We start from the raw sequence: 18735 nt of genomic DNA, 5'->3' as shown, positions 1-18735 counted from the left end.
GGTGTGGATATTTCACACCCATGAACGATGTATTTACACCGACCTAATTTCATAGCGTAGACCAGGCCTCATCTTTTTAATGCCTTGTTTACACATAAGCTGTAACATTTTACTGTAGCAGTGTAGCTAAAATGGTACAATTGCCCTAGTGTAGATACAGTTATAACCATATAGGTGTTTATACCAGTATAATACCTTATGTAGCTTCCCCATAAGGGAAGGTGAATAAGCTGTACTTGTGTAAGGCACCTTTATGCCAGTATAATTGCGACCAAATGGGGGGAGAGGGGGATAGGTTGTATTTTTTTAAAACTATTTCCACCACTAACCAAAACAGTTTTATCACTACAAAATCTGGGTGTAGACTGTGCCTTAAGTTTAAAAAAAAAAAAAAAAATCAAAATAACCTTTCAGCACATGTTGATGATTGATAAAGAAGCAAAAGTCGCACAGCTTACCTTTTAAAATATGCAGTAATGCAATAAAAATGCATTTCTGTGAACAAATCACTGAGGCTCCATCTTCTTTGTTGTTGGAATTACTCAGTGTTGCTACGGTTTTGATCGTATGTTATTTCATGTTTTTTATTCTTGGGGCCCAGCACTAAAGTCATTATTTATTCAAAATTATAATTTAAATAAATGATAAATCAGTTATGAGGTAGTTTATTTTAACATGTATACCACAAATACGAATATGAATGTACAGGATATATATTTGTTGTATTTGCAGGTGGCTTTTCAGGACAAGATTCAGATAAGTCTGGGATATTGATGTCTGATATTCAGTGCCTTCTGGATAAAGAAGGTGCATCAGAACTAGTCATAGATGTTATAGTAAGCACCAAAAATGACAGAATTTTCTCAGAAGCCATCTTACTTGGTATTGCATTGCTTGAAGGTGGAAATACACAAACACAGGTATTTACTTATCATTCATTGCTTTTGAAATGCACGTAGTGTGGAGACAAATCAAAATAATTTTTCTGTGACTTTTGTGAAAAGTTTCTCTGATGAAACAATGTATCATTATAATACAAATGCAAATATGCTTTTGCTAATAATGCAGTATCTCATGCTGTAGACTTAATAGCGGAAAACACTTTTTAACTATCTTTATGTATGCAGTACAGTACTTTTTTAACTTGTTCTTTGCCTTATGGCCATATGTTGCTTCATGTTTGTATTTCTGAATTTAAGAGTTTTGCAGTGGTTTTATAAAAACATACCATCAAATCAAAAATAGCAGCAAAATTAAGTTATTTTCTGAAAAAGTTTAAGGACACTTCTCAAAAGCCTCAAAAACAGAATTAATGTAAAAGTGAGTGGTTTCAGAAGACCAGTATTCCATTTTGTAGGTAATGTATAGGTAATACTTTTAGTTTAAGGATTCTAATTTTTGTCCTGCAAGAATGATGCATCTTAGCGAGCTGACCCATTCTGCTTCCCACTGAAAAATAGTGTCCCTCTGAAAAAGTCTGTAGATTGGAGTTTGAGAAGTAGCATCTGACAAGGAAAATTTAAAGAAATTGTGTAGTTTAAGCTATAGTGCCACATAAACATAATTATTATTGTTTTATTATTAAATGGGAATAATAAGTCACTAGAACTGTTAGAAAAATGGGAAATTTCACAAAACAATTTCACTTTCTTTCTCTTTTCAAAATTTAATATTTTGAAATGTGAAAAATTGCAACCTACTCAACACACGGTCAAAATAGCATTGAAATTTCCCCCAGTTTTTCCAAAATTTCAAAATGTCATTGAAGTTTCAAAATTTTAAACATTTTGACGTCCTCTGTATATTAATTTATAAAAGAATTAGGTTCTCAGTACCCAGTATTTGTTTTTGGTTAGTGTAGATCATTTAATGATAATCTAGAAATCAATAGTTTTGCCAAAACAGTGTATTTCTCCTTGTTTAAAATACTGACATCTAAAGGATACCTTTTCTTGCAGTATTCCACTTACCAGCAACTGAACGAGCAAAAGAAGTCAGAAAAATTCTTTAAAGTTCTGCATGACCGCATGAAAATTGCTCAGCAGGAAATACGATCAACAGTGACAGTCAACACTATTGATTTGGGTAGCAAGAAGAAGGATGATGATAGTGACCTAACCATATCTGCTCCAAAAAAGAGAGGTAAAGGGGATTTTCTCTAAAATAGAGGCAAAAGAAATGCTTTGTATATGAACAGCATGTTTATCATCACTGATACCATACCTGCTTTTCAGAGCAACTACAGCAGACTCTCGGCTGCTGAAATAAAAGTAGCTGTTTGAAAATTGTCTCTAAATTATGGGCTAGAGCCTCAGCTGGTTAGATCAGAACAGCTCTATTGACGTCAGTGGCGCTATGCCGATATACAAAGTCGAAGGATTTGGCCCTGTATTTTCCTATAAACAGAAATAAAGCTGAAACGAATAGGGCTGTTTGTGAAAGACTTATTCCAGCATAAGAACTGAATTGCCAGTCTGTGGTTTATCCATTGTTCTCATTGTTCACTGTATGTGGCAGAAAGACGGTGTTTATTTGTATTAATTTTCTGTTTCAGTGTTTGAGGTTTATTTGGAAAATGTTATTCTTTTGTGAACATTGCTCTGATATTTTTTTATATTTTTGCCCAGAGTTCTTTAGGGATTGAGTGCAAAAAAACCCCCAAACACGTGGTGGTGGTGGTGGTGATGTTTGTTTATTAATGAATCAAGCCGGGGGAAAACAGGAATTATTGTCTTCATTTACAGTAAGGGATTCAACACTGCACCTGAAACAAGGTATGAAGGGGCAGTTAACAGAAGCGTCTTCTGCAACATCCAAAGCTTACTCTGTGTATAGAAGAGAAATGGACCCAGAAATAGATCTCATGGGCTCAGGAACAGATGCTACAAACACAGAAGAAAAGTCCACGGAGGAAGCAACAATGAGCCCTGCTATCACAATCATGCAGCCGATACTGAGATTTCTTCAGTTGCTATGTGAAAACCACAACCGAGAGCTCCAGGTATGGTTCTGTAGAATACGTGGAAAGATTGTGCATTTGACTTTAATTTTTTGTATTTCCTGTATTTTGAGTACTTAAATTTACCTTCTTATTTATTTATTTATTTATTTATTTATTTATTTATTTATTTATTTTGTGTGTGTGTGTGTGTGTGTGTGTTGAAATCTTCACCTGTTTGCAAGGTTTCAAGGCTGATTCCCCACTCTGGCACTTTGAGTGCAGAAGGTGGGGGCCCGCAAGGATTCTAAAAAAGTAATACTGGCCACTCCAGGCTTGTATTCCCACGGCTTGTATTCTAACTCCCACGGTTACGGCTTTTCTCTGACCTTGGAGGGTAGATGTTGCCACCACCCAAGTGCAAAAACCCTTTGAAAACCCAGGGAGGCACACTTGGAAATTCCTTCCAGTGGGGTACCCTCAAGCCCCTTCACACACCCCCTCCAGGGAAGAGCTAAGAAAGAAAACAAAGGAAATCAGCTGTTGCCATCAGCTAATTAAACATGTGCACAAACCTCTTAGGACCCAAAAACCCAATCTTGTTCTTAAAGGTAAATTTTATTAAAACCAAAAAGAAAAAACATCTGGAAACTAGATTTTTAAAAAACCCACTTACAAAAACTAAGCATCAAGAATAACCTTCTTGAGGTCCAGCTTAAAGGTTACAGGCAAAACAAAAGCATTTGGGGTTAGCACAGAGGAGTCCACAAGCCATAAAAAAATAAAAAGAAATAAACCTAATTGCGTCTTCCTAAGCATTTCCTGATCTACTTACATATCTGGGGGTTTCAAATGAGTAATTTCTAGGTATGATTTGATGATTTTTCATACCTGGCCAAAACTCTTGCAGCATAACTATAGCCCTGTCTTTCTGCTTCTCCCCAAGAACCACAACAGACAGACAAAGGAGAAGTTTTTTCCCAATTTTAAAAAGTTCTAGCCTTCCCATTGGCTCTTTTGGTCAGGTGTCCACTCCCTTCCTTTTACCTATGCGGGGAGACTTTTTAACACTTTACAGGTAAAGCAAGTAGAGAACAACTACTAAGAGGGATTTTATACCTACCTGGCTAGCTGGGTCCATAAAAGGGAGCTACTCTCTCTCCTCCCCCCCCCTTTCATATATCACACAAGGGAAGTGGAGAATTACCATTAAAATGTATAGCTATTCCGGTGTGGTGCCTAATCTCTCTTATTTTATTTTCAGACCTTCTTAAGAAATCAGAACAACAAAACAAATTACAACCTAGTGTGTGAGACTCTCCAGTTCTTGGACTGTATTTGTGGAAGCACGACAGGCGGCCTGGGCCTCTTGGGGCTATACATCAATGAGAAGAATGTAGTTCTGGTGAACCAAACCCTGGAGAGCTTGACTGAATACTGCCAAGGCCCCTGTCACGAAAATCAGGTAGCTAGAATCATCGTGTTTTGGCGAGGAAGAATTTACCTGTGTCCCCACGGGCATTACATAACTTTTTCTTAATCTTAATAATTCAGGACCTGATTCAAATGATATGGCTGGCTGTAGCATACTTGAAGACCTCACAAGGTTTAATATGCCTTTGAAAATGCACTTTTATCAGAGCTTGGACTCATTTTGTCTAATCAGGTCTTCTCTGTAGTACAGTCTCTCAGATATAGGTGGGGTGTTTAGTGCAGCGTCCTACTGTACTTGCAAGACCAGCATCTTCAAGACTGGGTAGTGGTGATGAAATTCTTCAGTCAGATGTCAGGGATTTTCCAAAAAAAATACACTCAGGAAGAGGCAGGTGTGAGGTGTATGCTGCCATGCTTTTCTGTACTCAGCAGTTACTTTAAGGTGTGTTCCGTGTTTGCTGGCACAGATTTAGGGACCTAAGCTTGTTTGACTTTAAACACATGAATGGTCCCGTTGAGGACTTATCGTTAAGTATGTGCTTAAGTGCTTTGCTGGATGGAGTCTATAAAGTTATATACCTGAGTCTTCTGGAGGGTGTATTTTCTATGCCAATAGGCAGGGTAGAAAGAAAAAGTAAAAGGTTTTACATCACTCTACTTGGCCTGGTTAAACAAAAGAAAAGATGTAACAGCAGATGTAATTTCACAACTTTTATTATGGCTTAACAATGGAGAAACTTGCAGTGGACAGAATTACAAAATAAAATCCTGTTCCTTAATGCTAAAATGGTTAGCTGTTGGATCATATAGTTAAATATTAATGTTACTTCCTAGTATATATCTTGGTTAACTACAAAGTGTTTTTGTCTGCAATACTGACAATCAAGCAGCCTTAATTCATACTTCAAAAAAAGCTAAAGTGCACTGAAAGTTTAAATAATTATATTTGCTTAAAAACTCATGGGTCAAACTATTTGAAAATACAGAGATAATTAGAGCACTGTAAAGGGAAAGAAAAATGTGTTTTCAAGTTAACTTTTTATCTAGCTTCACAGAGAACACTGGTAATGGAAAAATATGATTGATTGTTTAGACTTCATTACCTAGACCTGCTGTGAAGTAACTAAGGAATGAAGTTAGGCTCTTTTACATCAACTGAAGATATGATCTTGTGTATGTCAGAGGCAGATACCCAATGCTGTCATTTCCATCTCATTTTTCTCTTCTTTTTATTTTTAAGCCTTTTTTCTCTAATGTTATGTAATGTTGTTGTTTAAAAAAAAAAAATCCAAGAGCTTTTTTAGCCTGATGTTCGTTCTAGTTGAAAAGGGCCAGAACTCTAGTTGTGAAAATATTCAGAATTACCATTGGCCACAGTTGCAAATTTCAGACTCTGTATTTAAAAAACAAACAAGCAAGCATCCTAGAGTGAGTGTGTGTATGTATATGTTTGTATCTATATCTATAGATAGATATATAGATGTATATAGAGAGAGCATCTGTATACACAAATCATATAGTCACGTAGGCTACATCTACACTACTGGTGGTAGCATGTAGAGTATGTGTAGCTTACCCGCTGCAGAGAAAAGTAGGTGGTGTCCATAACTCAGTGTGTACCTGTAACTACACAGGTCAGAGAGAGGCTCTGGCAGAGGGGAGGCAGTGGGGAAAGGCTTCACCAGCTCCCCCACCATTCAGAGTCTCTCCCTGATGCTGGAATGTTTCACTGTGGAGGGGGAAGAGCTCTAGCAGCGGGGAGCTGGTGGACCTTTCCCCGTGGGAGTCTTTTCCTGAGGCGAGGAAGGGTTCTGGAAGGGGGGAGGCAGCAGGGAAAGGTTCATCAGCCTTTCCCCACTGCCTCCCTTTCCCCACAGAGGGGAAATACTCCAGCAGCAGGGAGCTGGTAGAGTCTTTCCCCCTTGCTTCCCTCCTGCCAGAGACTTTTCCTACTGGGGGACATTGTTCCCTGTGGAGGAGAGAGACTCCAATAGTGGGGAATCAGTGGGACACTGCAGTGCTAAAAAAAGTAGCAGGGACTTGTAGCAGGGATGGGTGGTGACATGTTGGCTCTACACAACAGAGAGCTCCTGCTCCATGGGGGTGATCCTCCCTCCTGTGGCCAGCTACTGTTGCTTTAGGGGCACTTTGCACTGGCCATCGGGTACAATGCTGCCACAGAGCAGCCTAGGATCTGGGCCCTTGTTTTGAAAATATGCTCATATGTGTGCATCTCTCTTTTCTTTTCATTTTAAAAAGAGCTGCATTGCTACCCATGAGTCTAATGGAATTGATATTATAATTGCACTGATCCTGAATGACATAAACCCTCTTGGCAAATATTGCATGGACCTGGTGCTTCAGCTAAAGGTATGGAAAATATTTTTATTTATCTATTCAGATTCAAGTAATAATAATAATAAATGCCTATGCAAGAGTACTAGGCACCCTGACGCTTACTTAGTCTCCTGTTAGCATAATATACCCGGTGGCATTAGTAAACAAATTAACTCAATTCAGCTCAACTGAGCCAGTGACTCAGGGTATGTCTACAGTACAAAATTATTTCGAAATTATTCTATTCGAATTTTTGGAAGCGATTTTATACATTCGGTCTTGTGTATCCCCACTAAAGTATGTGAATTCGGCGGAGTGCGTCCACAGTACCGAGGCTAGCATCGAATGTCGGAGCGGTGCACTGTGGGTAGCTATCCCACAGTCCCCGCAGCCCATTGGAATTCTGGGTTAAGTTCTCAGTGCATGTTGGGGCAAAAACATTCTCACAGGCGTTTCTTGGTGTCTGTCATCAGTCGCTCCTCCCTCCGTGAAAGCTACGGCAGACAATCGTTTCGTGCCTTTTGGGCATGCAGACTCCATACTGCTTTCAGCAGATGGCGCAGTACGGTGCACCGCTTCTCTCCTGGTACTATGAATCCACCTCGCATTTCCTCTCGTCTTTCTATGTAATCTCGAAGTATCTACTCTTTCTCATCGACCGCTTCCGCTGCCAACTCTGCTCGGCCATCGTGAACCAAGCAGCACAGTTTCAGCCGTCAACTCTACTCTCCCGCTCTTGCCGCGCTACCGAGCTTCTCCATGTTGTCTGTCCTGGGCTCCCGCCTCCATGAAAGCTACAGAAGACAACCATTTCCCGCCTTTTTTCGGCTATTGTGAATCGAACAGCACCTCTTCCGCTGCCACTCTGCTCTCCTACGTTTCACGCCCTTTTTCCAGGATTACCCGCTCAGATCTCCGCTGCAGTTTTGACCATTGTAAATACCTCACGCGTTATCCAGTAGTATGTGCAGTACCTGCAAAACCGGGCGAGGAAGCGACGACAGCGCTATTACTATACTGATGAGGACATGGACACAGACGTTCCTAGAAGCCCGGCATGCGCACAGACTGGCGGGACCGCATAGTGTTGTAGGTATGGGATGATGCCCAGTGGCTGTGAAACTTTCGTATGCGTAGGGCCACTTTCATGGAACTTTGTGACTTGCTGTCCCCTGCCCTCAAGCGCAAAGACACCAAAACGAGAGCAGCCCTCACAGTTGAGAAGCGAGTGGTCATAGCCCTATGGAAGCTTGCTACGCCCAACAGCTACCGGACAGTCGGGAATTAGTTTGGAGTGGGCAAATCTACTGTGGGGGCTGCTGTGCTGCAAGTAGCCAATGCAATCATTGACCAGCTGCTATCACGGGTAGTGACTTTGGGAAATGTGCAGACCATTGTGGATGGCTTTAATGTGCGGGGGTTCCCTAACTGAGGCAGGGCGATAGACGGAACGCATATCCCTATCTTGGCCCCGGCACACTGGGGCAGCCAGTACGTAAACCGCGAGGAGTACTTTTCCATGGTACTGCAAGCATTGGTGGATCACAAGGGACGTTTCTCCGACATCAAAGTGGGATGGCCAGGAAAGGTGCATGATGCTCGCATCTTCAGGAACTCTGATCTGTTTGAACAGCTGCAGGAAGGGACTTACTTCCCAGACCAGAAAATTACTGTTGGGGATGTTGAAATGCCTATAGTTATCCTCGGGGACCCAGCCTACCCCTTAATGCCATGGCTCATGAAGCCGTACACAGGCACCCTGGACAGTAGTAAGGAGCAGTTCAACTATAGGCTGAGCAAGTACAGAATGGTGGCAGAATGTGCTTTTGGACGTTTGAAAACGCACTGGCGCAGTTTACTGACTCGGTTAGATCTCAGCACAACCAATATTCCAGTTGTAATTGCTGCTTGTTGTGTGCTCCACAATATCTGTGAGAGTAAGGGGGAGATGTTTATGGCGGGGTGGGAGGTTGAGGCAACTCGCCTGGTGTCCAATTTTGCACAGCCAGACAACAGGGCACGCTGCACATCAAAGAAGCTTTGAAAGCCAGTTTCATGACTGGCCAGGGTGCGGTGTGACAGTTGCTTGTTTCTCTTGAAGTTACCCTCCCCCTATATATATATATGAAAGGAAATAAAGTCACAATTGTTTAAAAACTGTTCTTTATTATTTGTTGCACCCAACACATTGAGAGAAATCAGAAGGTAGACTGGGAGGGACGGGTATTGGGTTAGGGGGGTGGAGGAGGAGGGAAGGACAAGTCCAGAAACCAAATCAAAATTTCGGATATGTCAGCTTTCTGCTGCTTGTGCAGTCCTCTGGGGTTGAGTGTGTGGGTCCCGTAGCGCCCCCTCCCCCCCCCATGTTCTTGGGCGTCTGGGTGAGGAGGCTATGGAACTTTGGGAGGAGGAAGGGCAGTTATACAGGGGCTGCAGCGGCAGTCTGTGGTCTTGGTGGCTTTCCTGCATTAGATCCACCAGCATGTCAGTTTGCTCCCCCATGAGCTTGACCATAGCATCCTGCCTGCTCTCATCATGCACATCCTTCCTCTCTTAGTGTTCATATAAGCTTTACGAGACTCTGCAATTGTTTGCCTTCACGCATTCAGTTGGGCCCTATCAGTGCGGGAGGACTTCATGAGTTCGGTGAATGTGTCGTCCTCAGTTCGTTTTTTCCGCCTTCTAATCTGGACCAGCCTCTGGGACGGAGTAGATAGGGGCAGCGTTGAAACATTTGCACCTGCAGGAGGAGAAAAAGGGAGGGTAGTATTTTAAAAGATACATTTTAGAGAACAAAAGGGACACTCTTTCTCAGTGAAACAGGCAATTCATAGTATACAGCACATGTTCTTTCTGTACAAGGTCGCATTTTGCCTCTTATACTGAAGTGCCTGCCACTTTGGTGTGAGTAAGCCATCACACGTGGCCTGGCAACAGAATTCAGCTTGCAGGCAGCTATGGTAAGCCCTAGGGGCATGCAGGGTTCTGCTTCTTCCGCATTCATTTCAATGCTTTCAAACTGCAGGGCCCCCTTTCCCATAGCAAGCAATGCCTGGTGGGTTTGCTATATAAAAGGAGGGCCTGCGGGCTCGCTGGGATAATCATTTCACACAACACCCCCCACCATGTGGCCCCAATGAGGCTCTGAGCAGGGATAGCTCTTAAACTAAACACGAACAGCCCAGCGCGGCTGGTTTCCCCCCTACCTCCCACCCCGTGGCTCCCATCAGGCTCTCACTCACCAGAAGTGCCTTCTGCAGGGTCATGGTCCGGGAGCCCGCCTTGGGAGTGTGGGGAGGCTATTGGCTCCAGCTTTAAGAATAGTTCCTGGCTAGGGAGGAAAACGGATTCCCCACTTGGCGCCTGTGCACTGTTGTCGTCCTCCTCCTCTTCGTCCTCCAATAACTCATCCTCCTTGCCCTGTGCAACTACCCCCTTGCAGGTGTCCAAGGACAGTGGTGGGGTAGTGGTGGCATCATACCCCATAATTGCATGCAGCTCACGGTAGAAGCGGCTGTGACCCAGAGCGCCCATTTGCCTCCCTGACTTTTTGGTACGCTTGCCTGAGCTCCTTGATTTTTGTACGACACTGCTCTGTGTCCCTGGAGTAGCCTCTTTCCATCCTGGCCCTGGAGACTTTAGTATACGTATTTGTGTTTCTTTTTTTGGAACGTAGTTCTGCCATAGCAGATTGGTCTCCCCAACATGCGATGAGATCCAGTACTTCCCGTTCAGACCATGCTGGAGCTCATCTGTGAATCCGGGACTGTGTGATCTCTTGTGATGGTGGACTCTGCATCGTTGCCTGTGATGGTGGACTGTGCTGATGGTCACCTGTGCTGATGGTGACCAAACAGGAAATGAAATTCAAAAGTTCCCAGGGCTTTTACTGCCTACCTGGCTAGTGCATCGGAATTGAGTGTGTTGTCCAGAGCGGTCACTAGGGAGCATTCTGGGATAGCTCCCAGAGGCCAATAACCTTGAATTGCGACCACAATACCTGTAACCCGGAACTGTGATCTCAATTTTAGCACTACTCTACTTGCCAAGGTGAGGTATAGAAATTGGATTAAAGCGCCCTTTAAATCGAAAAAAACAGTTTGGTCGTGTGGACGGAATCAGTTTTATTTCGAATTAACTCGGCTAATTCTGAAATAACTGTGTACTGTAGACCAGTCCTCAGACACAGAGAAGTTCCTTTCTACCCACCATCATATCCAGGAACTTACCTTCAACTTCCTCCAAAAATCTGATCAAATAGATACTGTATATCTGGTATGAAGATTCTGTGTTGCGGATATAAAATCTGGTGGTGTGCTTCTCAAGTAATGTGACACGTCAGGTATTACTACATATGAACAAAGCTGTTGAAAATTTTTCGTCAAACATTACAAAATGCCAGGAACAAGGTTGCCTGTGCAACCTTAATTGGGCCCCCTTAGACATCTGCATTATGATACAGTCTTTATTTATATGATCACCTACTATTTTTCTCATAGGACCCTTCATTGCACAAAATGGATAAGGCTTATTTAATGAGCAGCTATTCAGTCTTCTAATTTCTCCTCATTATTCAATGCCACACTAATTTGGGGTGCCCAATTTAAGACACCTGAGACCTGATTTTTCAGTGTTCATAGCATTGTAAAGCACTTTATTTGTTCTGTAAATCAGTCCTCAGGGCCTCAAGTTGGCCATCCAGAAAATGGGCACACAGTGACCAACTGTGAAAAGTTTGGTATAAGTGACTTACCCAGTATCCCGCAGGAGCTCTGTGGTAGAGGAAGGGATAGAATCCAGTTCACCAGTGCAGTATTCAACTGCCTTAACCATGCGACCATCCTTTCTCTTCCTGCAGTCTCCTGCCTCATTCACTGCACAAGTTCCAACTTCTGGAACAAATGCAGCAGGGGTCCTACAGACAAGTCTCCTTCCCTACACCACCCTGATACATCTCCAGTGCAGGTCCATCCTGTGCACTGAATGAGGCAGAAGTCTTGTGGAAAAAATAGTATGTCATTATGTAAATAAAGATTATCTCCTCCTGCTTGATTCCTCCTGCCCCGTCCCCTCCAACCTGTCTCTGTCTTCTTGTCCCAGGCCCATTCTTCTCATATACCCAGTTCCAGTTTCCACTCCTCTGGCTCACATCTCAGTCCCAGTCTCCTTGCCCAGCCAGTTCTAGTCTTACTCTCTAGACATCCCGTCCCAGCACCTATCTTCTTCCCACCATATCTTGTGCCCAGTCAATCTCTGTTTCTCTCTCTCTCCCCTCCCCCCCGACTCTGTCCTTTCTCTCTCTCCCATACTCTCACTTCCCTGTCCCCATGCGTTCTCAGTCCCTCTCTCCCTCCCCAGGCGCCTCATCCAATCTCAACCTGCCCTCACAAATTCTTTGGTTCCTTATCTCTGGCTTTGTCCCACTGCCTTTGCACAACTAGTGCCAGTTCTCCCCCTGTGCCCTGGCTCCTCATCAGATCTGTCTCCCTTCCTTCCCACCTCCTTCCTTCCACCCCAGTGGTTCCCAATTTCAGCACCCTTGCTTAGCCAGACGCAGTGTCTTCCCCAGCATCTCATCCAATGTGACCCCCTCCAGTCTGTGGCTCCATACCCAGCCAGTCCTACTCTGTCCCAGTCCTACTCTGTCCCCCTCCTCCCGTCCCAGTTCCCCCCCAGGGTTCCTTGTCTAAATCTGCTCACTCCATCCCACCCAGATCCAGTTTTTTTTCCGGGGTCTGCGGTGGGGGGCTTGAGAGAACAGGAGTTCCAGTGACTGACTTCAGCACAGCCTTCAGCAGCTCAGAAAGACAACTGTAGAGAAAGTCCTGCACAGCCCTGAGCTGGAACATGCTTCAACATGGACAGAATCTTTTGAAGATTTTAGTTGTAAAGGTCTAGCAAGTCTCTACCAAGCATCTGCAAACTATGATTTTTTTCAGAGGCATATAACTTGGTGAAATGTAGGTGGATTTACATGTGGAAAACAAAAGCTCTGATTCTGCCACAAAGGCCACCCCGGGCCAAATTTCAAGTCCCTACTCCAAAGCATGAGGGTTATAGAACTGCTCAAAGTAAAAGTCACCAGAACTTTTTAACATGGGCAAAACAATGTATTTTCCCCTTTTGCCTCATTCTTGAAAAAGGCTGAACTTTTTTGGCTGAAATTTTCCAAAATAATTTAGCCTGGGGCAGGCACCCAGCATGTCAAATTTCAGCCCAAACAGTTAGGCAAGTTCATAAGCAACTGAGAACAGGATCTTTTAATGGGAAGTATTGGGCAACCTTAATAATAGGCACATTTTCAGCCTTGCTTCTAGTAAGGGACCCCATTCTGCCTTCACATTTTCATACAGGGGACCTCCTGGGGTTAGCATAGTATCTCAGCACTTCACAAACACATTTAGCCTCACAACACTCTTGCAAGGTGTAGATGTATTATCATCCCCATTTTATAGATGGGGATCTGAGGTGCAGAGAGTTTGTGACTTGCCTAAGATCACACAGGAAGTTTATGGCAGAGCTGGGAATTGAACCAGGGTCTGCTGAGTCGCAGTATAGTGCTTGAACCATGAAACCAACCTTCCTCCCCGTGGGCTGAAATTGATTTTAATTGGAGCAAGATCGGGTCCCAGACTCTCAGATATGGAGATACTACTGTTTAAGGACATGCTATTTTATCCCTGGGAGAGAACTGGGTGAAAAGCAGATAGTTAACACTCCCTCCAGGAGTCCAGGAATATGCTCAGTACTTGGTATTCAGATTAAATTTGAAGATTATGAAATGCATGAAATCTGTTGATTTTATAGCCTTTCGGGTAATTAATTATGCTTTAAAAAACAAAAAGGGAAGGAAACATGCATCATAGGCAAAACCTTTTGTTTGGTACACTTTGTAATTACCTCTGCTCTCAATTGTTTAACAAAATGACAAAACCTGTGAGCTGGGCAATAAGAACAGGAAATGGGATCTCATGTATTGTGCACAATGCAGAATAAAGCTTTGTATTTAAAAGTCAGATATTTTTCAATATTTAAAATACCCCTTCCAATATATTATACGTACTGTAGTTAGCTGCCCTCTGACTTTAATGTCAATGTGCTGCAAAGCTATTTACTATGTCAATAACATAAAAGATGCAAGCAGTTTAAAATCGTATCCACTTAAAAAAAAGTGGTCCTAGTAATCTCAATTAAAACGAATGTAAGGATCATTAATCCATGAAATAGATTTTACATTTGCACTAACTTGGTTTTGTATCTTTAGAACAATGCCTCTAAGCTTTTGCTGGCCATTATGGAAAGCAGGCATGACAGTGAGAATGCAGAAAGAATCCTTTTTAATATGAGACCAAGGGAACTGGTAAGAAAACTTCTGAATATTCATAAAACTTTTGGCTATATCTCACCCTCAATAAATCCTATCCTCAAAATATTTTGTAAAGGATCTGTGTCTAAACTGAATAGCAATAGCTGCATATAGGGATATAGCGTATCAAGATAGTACTAATTCTCCAAAGGTATTTTTGAAGGATCAAGCATGCATGATTTCATTCTTTATGACTTCATTATTTTTATCCATTCCAAGCACTTTTCTGTAATTGTTTCCTAACTAAATTATCATACTCCAGTAAACTCTCTTCAAGTACATTTTGTCAGTAGCTGTGAAATTAAGCTTGTACCATTTGTGATACCACACTAAGAAGAAAAAAATGCACCTCACAGGCAAAACAAAAAAGTCAAAACCACATTTTTTACTTTATCTTTGAATAGGGATAATATTTGTAATTGTCCCCCATGAATTTCTGTCATGGTGGAAAAGCTGGGAGAGTGGCCAGGTCCATCCAATATGAACAATTTGGTGACTGGAAAAACCATGATCCCATCTCACAATATGATCTGTGTGGATTTACCCTTCTACCTGTGCAGAACACTTTGAGTGAGTCAGGCTCCACCCCGCCCCCATTTCCTCTCCCCCAGATCTCATTGCAGGATCAGGGCCTATGTGAGGTACAAAGAAATTATATTTTCTTTAAACTCTCTGGAAGACCTTAATATCCCTGACCCACCCAACATCCTGTCCCGGATTCCAACCTTCCCTTCTTCTTTGACTGCTCTTTTATACACAGCTTGCTGGTGAGCAAATGAGATACAGTATGTTGCTGCATGCTTCCAGCCAGGAATAGGTTGCAAGTGTCCTGCATTATAAGTCCCAACAACAAGGCACTGCCTGCAGTGTCCACAATCTTTCTTTAAACACATGTTTCAAAAAGCACTCTTTCTCAAGGCCCAGGATTTGTGTTATTTCTCACAGAAGTTTTGTTAGTGAAAAATGTTGTCATTTTGAGCTTCACAAAATGTAGTAGAAATTAGTGGGTTTTTTCCTAAAACAGATTAGATCAGTGGTCCATCTAGTCTGGTATCATGCCTCTGGCCTTAAGGCTTTGAGGATAAGACCAAATAAACCATGTAATTGTGCAGTGTTGTACATGAAGAGAGAAATTCCTTCCTGACCCTTGCAAGGCCTTAGTTTATCACTTGAAGCACATGATATGATTAGTTTGGGTTTTAAAAATGGAAATGGTGAATTTCACAAGCTCTTCCACAAAGTTCATTGTTAGATTTTAATCTTAATTGTAGATAACTTAATTTTTCTTGCACTTTCTCCCAGAAACCCATTTTTATACCTGTTTTAGTGCTGACTATTAGGGGAAAAAAATCAATGCATGGATTCTTGGCACTACTGAAGTCAGTGAGAGTTTTTCCATTGACTTCAGTGGGCCAGGATTTCACCCTGTCAGCACATAAGATATTCAGAAGGTTTAAAATGCAGCCCTCCCTGTACAAAGCTTAAGAAAACAGGGGTGGAGGGTTCAAACTTCCCTCCCAACAAACAGCTAGGCCATGAGACTGTAACACAACCCCTCCAGGGCTGCTATTCCAGCCTATGGGAATGCTAATCACTACCCCTCTGTGTAAGCATGGATCCAGTCACCCTACTCTGCCCCGTTCCCTGTTCCCCCTCCATATCAGCTTGTTTGTCATTAATGCAGAAATCCCATATGGTGCATACAGCTGGGGGGTGGGGGGGAGTAACCTGCACAACCTCCTCTTCACTATCTGTCTATCTAAAGTACCTATTGGGCCCCCATTACTGTAGTAGATGGGCACCTCACAACCTTCAATGTATTTATCCCAGCAACACCTCTGCAAGGTAGGGAAGTTTTGTTACGCTCATATTGTAGATGGAGAACCAAAGCATAGAAAATATAAAGCCCAAATCCTCAAAGGTGTTTAGGCACCTAGCTCCTATTGGAATCCGTGTGAGATAGGCACCGAAACACCTTTGAGGATTTGGGCCTTGTCCAAGGTTACACAGGAAGCTGTGGCAGAGCAGGCAACTGAACCTAGGTCTCCTGGACCCAGGCTCGTGCTCTAGCCGTGAACCATCCTTCTACACTGGTATCCAAAACCCTCCACATCTGGATGAATTTCACCTGAAATACACAGGTAAACACCAGACTCGGTTTTTACTGCAAACTTGGCAATTTGTCTTAAAATGGCAAAGAGGAAAACCAGCAAAGCAGAGTGCAAATAGTTGAGATAAGAATAAACCGAACACCTCAGGCGTCTTTTCATTCTGAATGTGCTTTTTAGGCCTGGTCCCCACTAAGTCCCCACTTCGGACTAAGGTACGCAAATTCAGCTACGTTAATAACGTAGCTGAATTCGAAGTACCTTAGTCCGAACTTACCACGGGTCCAGACGCGGCACGGAGGCTCCCCCGTCGATGCCGCGTACTCCTCTCGCCGAGCTGGAGTACCGGCTTCGACGGCGAGCACTTCCGGGATCGATCTGGGATCGATTTATCGCGTCTTAACCAGACGCGATAAATCAATCCCAGAACATCAATTGCCTGCCGCCGGACCCTCCGGTAAGTGAAGACGTACCCTTAGAGTACATCTCCTTCTTGTAGGACTTCACAGGCCCTGTCCAAATTTGAGCCGAGCACAGTGAGCAAATCTGAATGCAATTCACATTTTTCATAGAATTAAAATATTTGACAGCCCTTCAATTTTGTTTGTTTTAAAGGTGGAGGTAATGAAGAATGCATATAATCAGGCTCTAGAATGTGATGAGGAGGAGGAGAATGGAGATAATATTTCACCAAAAGATGTTGGCCACAATATATACATACTGGCACATCAGGTATGTCTTTTGTTATTGTGTGTCTGAGTCTATAAAAGAGAAGCCTTAAAGGATGCAAGATGTCATTAAATTCTACCCCGGTTCTGTGTGCATTAACCATTGAAGTTTTGCCTATGTAACGTCTGCAGGATCGAGCTTATATAGGATATCATTTTCTCTAGAGTGTCTTTGGGGCCAGGATCAAAGTGTGTGTGGTTTTGCTGTGTGCGTGGGCTGTGCCTATGATGTGTGGGTACTGTTGAGATGTAAATAACATAGAATGGAGCAGGTAATGTACACTCAGTTTATCTTCTTTTGTCATTTCCTACTCTGGGAGTCTTTGACTCATGTAAAAATAATTTATCTTAATTAAACCATAAATTGAATCAGATTATCATCAATTAGATTTTAATTCATGTCTTCTGTTCTTATATGAAATGAATGTTAATAAAATATTACTTTTATTTTACAGCTATTAATTTATTCAGGCAACATTAATAGTATGGCCATATGGGAATTTTGTTCCTTTTAGGATATGCTGTTGTTCCATTGGGCTCTCTTATCACACGTCTTTTGTGCACTGTGTAAAGGTGAAATACAGATTTTTATTGGTATGCCACAAATGAGAGAAAAAGAAAAGACTGCAACTTTAGTAAACAAGCCCTATAATAAAGATGGTGCAGGCAGATAGTACTTGCTGTTCCATGTTAGGGACCTTATCTTTTGTTTTTAATTATTTTTTATTAAAGTGGGTGCAGTTTAAAAATGTAGCAATATGGGAGTATTCTAAATAAATTGTCAGAGAATACAAAGTTAAGCATATTCCTTAAAATGTGAGTAATATTGAATAGAAGAAGAAAAGAGGACAGGTTATAATTGCACTAATAAGGTGAGAAATGTAAATTATGTACTGTGATAGACCCAGGCCAGTTGGGTACAGCAGAATAGCAGAAAGCAGATATACTGGCTACTGGATTAACAGTTTTCTGTTCCCTGACTGACCAGAGCAGGGGCTGCTCCAGGCTAATGAGAACACCTGACTCCAATTAACCCCCAAAGAGTCAGGTGAGGACATTAAGCTAATGTGACCACCTGAATCTAATTAAGGCCCCGATGATACTATAAAAAGGGCTCACTCCAGTCAGGCAGGGGAGAGCCAGGGAGCCAGAGGAGAGGAAGTGCGGCTGAGGGGCTGGTTAATGAAGACACCCTCAAGTTATTGATAAGGGAGCCCTAAGGTAAGGGTGAAGAAGGGAGAAGCAGGAGAGCTGTGGGGAAGTGACCCAGGGAAATGTAGCAACTCTGACAGTGAAAGGGTGGCTGCCAACAGCTGCTACCATTAGGGTCCCTGGGCCGGAACCCGGAGTAGAGGGTGGGCCTGGGTTTCCCCCAACCCACCACTACAGGAACACCTCCTGGGAGGGGAAGTCAGGTTCCTGTCAGGACAGGAGGCTAAACTGTTCTAAAACAAGCCCTAGGGACAACAGAGACTGTGGGAGTTCTCTCACCAACCTCCTTGCTGGCTTATAATGAAAAGGGCTCAGTAGACTGTAACCCTGGCCCTAGAGAGAGAAGGGCTATGTGGAGGGTCACAGAGAGCCACTGAGGCTAGCATATACCGCCTATAAGCGCAGGACCCGTGGGGACAAGGTCAGAGCTCTGCCACAACTGGTGCCAGGAGTGGGATCGTGATTGTCCACAGCATGGCGGAACAAAGAGGTTTTTACTAAAAAAAAAAAAAAAAAAAAGCACTGGGTTTTTGGGTTTGGGTTTTTTGTTTGTACCATCATGGAGGAGGTGGTGAGAGCGCTGGTGCAAGCCACAGCGGCCCAGCAGGAGGC

The 18735-nt window shown here is 42.9% G+C and overlaps 1 protein-coding gene across 3 annotated transcripts in view; it reads left to right on the top strand.

Moving 5' to 3' along the window:
- Positions 1-18735, top strand: part of ITPR2 (inositol 1,4,5-trisphosphate receptor type 2) — a 352852-nt gene that overhangs the window by 245810 nt on the left and 88307 nt on the right. For all 3 annotated transcript variants that reach the window (XM_054037167.1, XM_054037158.1, XM_054037175.1), the window contains 7 exons: positions 733-920; positions 1959-2142; positions 2745-3001; positions 4203-4403; positions 6632-6742; positions 13974-14069; positions 16799-16915. In XM_054037167.1, coding sequence (XP_053893142.1) covers positions 733-920; positions 1959-2142; positions 2745-3001; positions 4203-4403; positions 6632-6742; positions 13974-14069; positions 16799-16915 — 1154 coding nt within the window. The remainder of the gene's footprint in view (positions 1-732; positions 921-1958; positions 2143-2744; positions 3002-4202; positions 4404-6631; positions 6743-13973; positions 14070-16798; positions 16916-18735) is intronic.

The sequence above is a fragment of the Malaclemys terrapin genome, chromosome 1 (assembly GCF_027887155.1).
Source record: "Malaclemys terrapin pileata isolate rMalTer1 chromosome 1, rMalTer1.hap1, whole genome shotgun sequence".
NCBI classification, from domain to species: Eukaryota; Metazoa; Chordata; order Testudines; family Emydidae; genus Malaclemys; species Malaclemys terrapin.
Note: the sequence above shows the minus strand (reverse complement) of the source record. Positions and strands in the feature narration are given on the sequence as shown.